General features: G+C 37.1%; 1 protein-coding gene across 1 annotated transcript in view; it reads right to left on the bottom strand.

Moving 5' to 3' along the window:
* Nucleotides 1-1,333: 1,333 nt before the first annotated feature.
* The window catches only part of LOC107715844 (peptidyl-glycine alpha-amidating monooxygenase B-like), a 50,474-nt gene continuing 46,048 nt past the window's right edge, over nucleotides 1,334-5,759 (bottom strand). The window contains exons 25-29 of the mRNA XM_016522056.1: nucleotides 5,391-5,490; nucleotides 4,750-4,803; nucleotides 4,009-4,284; nucleotides 3,860-3,922; nucleotides 1,334-2,137 (exon numbers count right to left, since the gene is read on the bottom strand). Of these exons, the coding sequence (XP_016377542.1) occupies nucleotides 1,959-2,137; nucleotides 3,860-3,922; nucleotides 4,009-4,284; nucleotides 4,750-4,803; nucleotides 5,391-5,490 (672 nt within the window). The 3' untranslated portion in view covers nucleotides 1,334-1,958. The remainder of the gene's footprint in view (nucleotides 2,138-3,859; nucleotides 3,923-4,008; nucleotides 4,285-4,749; nucleotides 4,804-5,390; nucleotides 5,491-5,759) is intronic.

Below are 5,759 nucleotides of genomic sequence, written 5' to 3'. Positions count from 1 at the left end.
CCTTCGTCATAATGTAAAATCTGATGAAATAATGCGCAGCACGCATATATGAGTATGCTCGGGGCGGTGCTAAGCGCTATTGGCCAATAAATTGGCGTGATGGTCTGGATTTAAACATTCTTCTAAACATTTGGGATAATGTAAGTACAAAATATAACAATAAACAATAAACAATATAAGTCAGCAAAATATATAACACTGTTCTACACTCTAAAAAAAAAGACTTTAATTTTAAGTTAAAATAGGTTTCTCTTTGGCTGTTACAGTAGTGTTTATGAAGCACATATGTGATAGCAAGGAACTTATGGTAAAATCATTTAATGCGTCTGAGTCTCTGGTTGCATTTTATCGAAATCTGTAGTTCTTATATGACTTCTAAATTATTGAAGTTCTACGATACTACGTGACAATGTGAGAAAATTGTATAAACTACTTTTAGAATTATGGGTTATAAAGAGGTTTCAATTTTGTCACTCATAGACATGAAGAATCAGCATGTGAATCTCAGCAATGGTGACAAAATATTCTGATAATTTTGATATTTTTGAACATCACAAAACAGGGCAGTAAAAAGTCACAACAAAAATAAAAGCAAATAGTAAGAATAAAAGAAAATACTAAGACAATGCAGCTGCATAATTTACTCATGTCGCAATGCATGCTGGGAGCCAGGGATGGGTTATGATTGGTGCACCATTGTTGAGAAAAAGTGCTATATGGCACCTCTTATGGGTCTACATGGCACCATTTGACATAGTGCTATATAGCACCTGTAAAAATAGGTGCTAAATAGCACTAAAAGTGGTTCCCCTATGATTACAAGCCAAAGAACCGCTTTTAGTGCTATATAGCACCATTTTTTTTTTTTTTAGAGTGTAGTGGTTTTTAGATATTTTAATAAAAAAATCTTACATATTGTGCCTTTAAGTCAAAGCTTAAGACTATTCTTAAGAGCATTTCTGAGAATTTTTTTTACATACGGGCCCTGATTTTTATGTTGATGTGAAAGGTTAGAGTTAAAATTGTCATGTTTATTTTGGTAGTGTATAGTGATATAATATTACTTCATGGAGTCATTATTTCTTAATTCTACTAATTTCATACATCTTCACGATTCGTAACCTACAGGCTAAAAAAGTCTGAATCTGAATTCACAGTGCACCAATATGACACTGTCTTCAATTAAACAAAATTTATGCCAGTGTACTGTATTTACATGACCCATTTTCCACCCTCTTCCCCTAAACCACAATAAAGCTTTCCCCTGATAAGCAGTGTAGTTTAGTGTGAACTTTCTCTCAATATGCATGAAGATACTTCATCCAGCCGGTAGAAAGAGCTGATGCTTTGCAGACACTTTATTACACAAATAACATCGTTACTGAAAATAGTTTTCTTTCAATAAAACCTCAGTATCACAACAAATATCAGACACATCTCACATTAGCTTTGAAAATGTAGTAAATACAGCCTTAAATTTGTAATCATCTTTTTTTTTTTTTTAATCAGGTGCAAAAAACAACTCGAATCACAGGTGACAGTAGCAGCTCTTAAATATGTGGCACATCTGTAGTAATATATAGGTGCTGCAGAAGGCGAAATACATAAAGGCACAAACATACAGAAATGTTATGACACAAAATGCCTGGATCAATTATATATTAATTGCACTGCTATCAGACTGATAAATTATTGGAAGAGATTGACTAGCTGTTCATCATTAAAACTAAATAAATAATCTACTTTAACGCTCCTGTTAAAAATAATAATCAAATGTCTTTATCCTCAAAATGACCAGTGCTCTGAATCTCCACGTGGTCCCTTAAAAGCTTCAATTAAAGTGGCAGTCGTAGGTTTAAACATTTTCACACGAGATAAAATGTTTCAGCAGCCGATACAAACAAATACAGAGGTGATTAAAGTAGATCCCGACACCGCTAGCAGAAAGCGTTGGCTCTTTAGGACGAGGACATCGGGGCCGGCGGAGCGGAGTACTCCTCGTTCTCGGAGTCGGTGCCGTCCTCGTCGTCTTTCTCCAGGTCGCTTCCCTCGGTGCTGAGCCTGTCGAAGCCGTGTCGGGTGTAGCCTTTGTGGGAGGCAAAGAAATTCCCCAGGTTCAAGCTTCCTGCAGCTTTGCCTGTGTGTGAGAAAGAGCGAGGGTATACACTACATGATTATCACTTGCAGACAGTTTCCTGGAGATAGCCGACAAGAGTCTGAAATCAGAGGCAATTTTGCACTCATTCACGCGAGTGACATTTGCATCATGTGATCAAAGATGCGATCTGAGAAGTGCCAACTTCCAGTCTGGTGATCTTACATCATTCCCTGTATCACTTTGCACACAGAGGGTTTCATCCTAGTGAAATATAGCGTAAAAAATGAGTCACCGCCCCAGTCAAGTCAAGTCACCTTTATTTATATAGCGCTTCACTGGGGATCTGTCTCTGGAGCTCATCTAGTTGTCCTGATCTCAGCTGACATCATCTTCATCATCTGATCTGGATACAGACTGGATCTGGTGGCTGCGGTGACCTCGGAATAAGGAAGTCGCCGGTCCGTTGAGTAACGTGCAAACCACAGCATGATACCCAAAATAGTCGTGTAGTGTGAAAGAAACAGCGATCCGATGACTTTGAAAATCATGGAGTTTATAACCGGCATAAGCGCAGAAACAATATATAGTGGACAGTGTTGGGGAGTAACTAGTTACATGCAATGGTGTAACGTAATTTAATAAAATAAATGTAACTAATCCATTACAGTTACTGAGAACAAAATGTGTATTTAAATTATAGTTACTTATGAAAATGTTAATGATTACAAAAGGGGTTACATCTGAATATTTTCTGTAAAAAGCTAGGATATGTTGAATAAAATTAATTTGTTGCTTTGCCTGTTTTTGATGTGCACGATGCCGTCTGCCAATTAAAGGCCGTTTAGTAAAGCGATGCTATTCTGATGCTTTTGATTGGTTCTCGTTTGAATTTCCAGCGCAGCACGCCTACTAATTACATCAATCCACATTAACGCTGAAAGCTTTAGGCTACAACCTGTCTGAGAGGTGATTAACTGGTTAGAAATTCGCTAGAAATTTAGAAAAGTAATCAAATGTAACCAGTTACATTATTTTAAAAAAGCAATTGAAACAGTTACACTACTTATTACATTTTAAACAGGATAACTTGTAATCTGTAATCCATTACATTTCCAAAGTAACCTTCCCAACACTGATTGTGGAATAAAAACTCCATAAACTACTGAACTCATAAAAACAAACTGCATTTGTGCTCACGTGTCGAGCATGTTTGAGCTTTCCTTCGCCATATCTGATGTGCTTTCTGAATCAGTGTTTGCATGTGAATAAAAGCCTAAATTATATCTGGTCATCATATAAAGTGTTTGTGTTTCTTCTGAAGACTTTGATTATATGACTCGATTCATATGAAGTACTTTTACGATCTCTTTATGAGCTTTTAAACTCAATGATGGACTTTCAATGGCGGAACAGAAATCAGTCACAGTTTATTTTAAGGTCCAATTCTTATCATTAACAAACCATTAACTACGACTTTTATCTAAAGTAGTTGTTAAGTTCAGGTACTGGGTAGGATTAGAGATGTAGAATATGCTCATGCAGAATATGTACTAATAAACAGCCAATATGTTAATAATATGCATGCTAATAAGCAACTAGTTAATAGTGAGAATCGGTCCCTATACTAAAGTGTCACCCAAAAGGCTTATGGGTTTGAAATAACTTGAGGGTAAATGATGACAATTTTCATTTTTGGGTGAACTATTTCTTTAAGAGGCAAGTTGACCATTAGGTCTCTATAGAAAATATTACTGGAATTACCTCTGATTTTACCCAGGATTCCTCCTGCTGATCCTGAAGGCTCCAACTTCACCTGACAATCATCTTAAAAGTAGAAATCGATCAAAAACAATCCCACATACAACAACACATGAAGACTGTGATGGGAAAAAAGCATATTCCACAATTACCACTGTACATCCGGCCCCTCTTCCAGCGGATAAAGGCACCGATGGCGATGACGAGCACCAATGGGACGAGCAGTAGAGTGGTGATGATGGCGGTCGACGCGCCCCGAGCGCTCTGATTGGCTGCAGTCTTGCTCGTCTCCTTCTCCTCAGGAGCTGCCAGCGGCTGCTCCTGCTGCTTCTGTGACGGCTCCTGCATCTTCTGCACGCCGGCTACTGGATGCTGCGCTGGAATCTTGGGTAACGGCTTCAGATTGGCCTGCACAAACGTTTCCGTTTCTAAAAGACAAGAAAAGGGGGAATTAGATAAGAAACAAATATTACTTGCGGATTTGTGGGAATGCTTAACTGTCAAGAAAATTGGCGAAATATGACTCAGACTTAATGGGTCAAACTCTCAAAAGCAGTCAATCACAGAAGGACATTCTAAGATAATTATTTCAATTGTTGCAATGAAAGCATCACAGAGCCTCTAAAGTCAAACAAATCCTTCAACCATCCATGATAGGGAAAGTACATTATACACTAATAATCTGTTATTATAATCTGTTTCAAGAGACTGTAAGGTTCACTTTATTTACAGAATTTCCCAACAATCACAATTAGACGGTGTATATAAGTCTTAAAAAAGGCAGCATTAAAAAGTAAATTAAAAAATATTGGGACACGCACCACTGTCCACTTGTGACTGGCCCAATGAAGCTCGCTGTGTCATGAAAAATGAAGACGATCCAAACAATTTACCTTCAATTTCTTGGACCTCGATTCCTCCTTTTTTAACCGAGCGATGTTCTGCCTCTGAAATGAGAATAAAAAATCTTTAGCTTCCATTTTTGTTGTTAGAACAGACAAAATCATAGGATAAAACTGCAGGCTTGCAATAACTGATTAATGTTTTCAATGTGAAGTTTGGTGGAATAAGAAAAGGAGCACAGCATAAAATGTAAACTGTTATTAATTTTTAATTACTGTTATAATGAACTCAATATTTCATGTTTTCCATTAAGACTTGAAAGTTGGATTTTTTTGGTGAACTTTCTCTGGTTCGTCAGTTATTTCCTATAATGTAATTACTGTAATCACTAACATCATGCAAAATTAAATGTTCTGAATATTTTATGGATTTCTTGTGATGTGTGGCAAAAGGGTGAAATAAACATCGATGTTGCTTTGCCACAAGCAGGAACTACAAGAGCAACTAGGGATGCGATATTCTTGGTAGCCTTTGGTGGCAGTGTGGTCAGAGCACTGGCATTGTTGGGATTAAAGTCACAGATTTCTTGTGATGTGTGGCAAAATAAGACGGATTATGATTGCACTGCAACACATTTCTCATATTTTTATTTGAAATGTTATATTTGTATATTTATACTAATATAACTTACTTGCAGACTGAACGAACTTCATTACAGAATTTGATGCTGCGTCTCCAACAAAGACGCTCCCGTCTGCTGTAACAACAATGTCGTGTGGTAATTTAAATTCCTGAAGGAGAAACAAGATATCAGATCAACATCTGAACAAGAAGAACGGGGTAAACTGACTCATAACAACACGTCTTTTGGTCCTGTTTTAGGCACAATATTTTGTGCTGCCACCAGTGTTGGGGAAAGTTACTTTTAAAAGTAATGCATTACAATATTGCGTTACTCCATTAAAAAGTAACTCATTACGTTACTTAGTTACTTTTTATGGAAAGTAATGCGTTACGTTACTTTTGCGTTACTTTTTAAATCTGGACAGGGCTTGCTTGT

The sequence above is a fragment of the Sinocyclocheilus rhinocerous genome, unplaced genomic scaffold (genome assembly GCF_001515625.1).
Source record: "Sinocyclocheilus rhinocerous isolate Xijiao unplaced genomic scaffold, SAMN03320098_v1.1 scaffold178, whole genome shotgun sequence".
In the NCBI taxonomy this organism is placed as follows: Eukaryota; Metazoa; Chordata; class Actinopteri; order Cypriniformes; family Cyprinidae; genus Sinocyclocheilus; species Sinocyclocheilus rhinocerous.
This window is presented reverse-complemented; position numbering and strand designations above follow the sequence as displayed.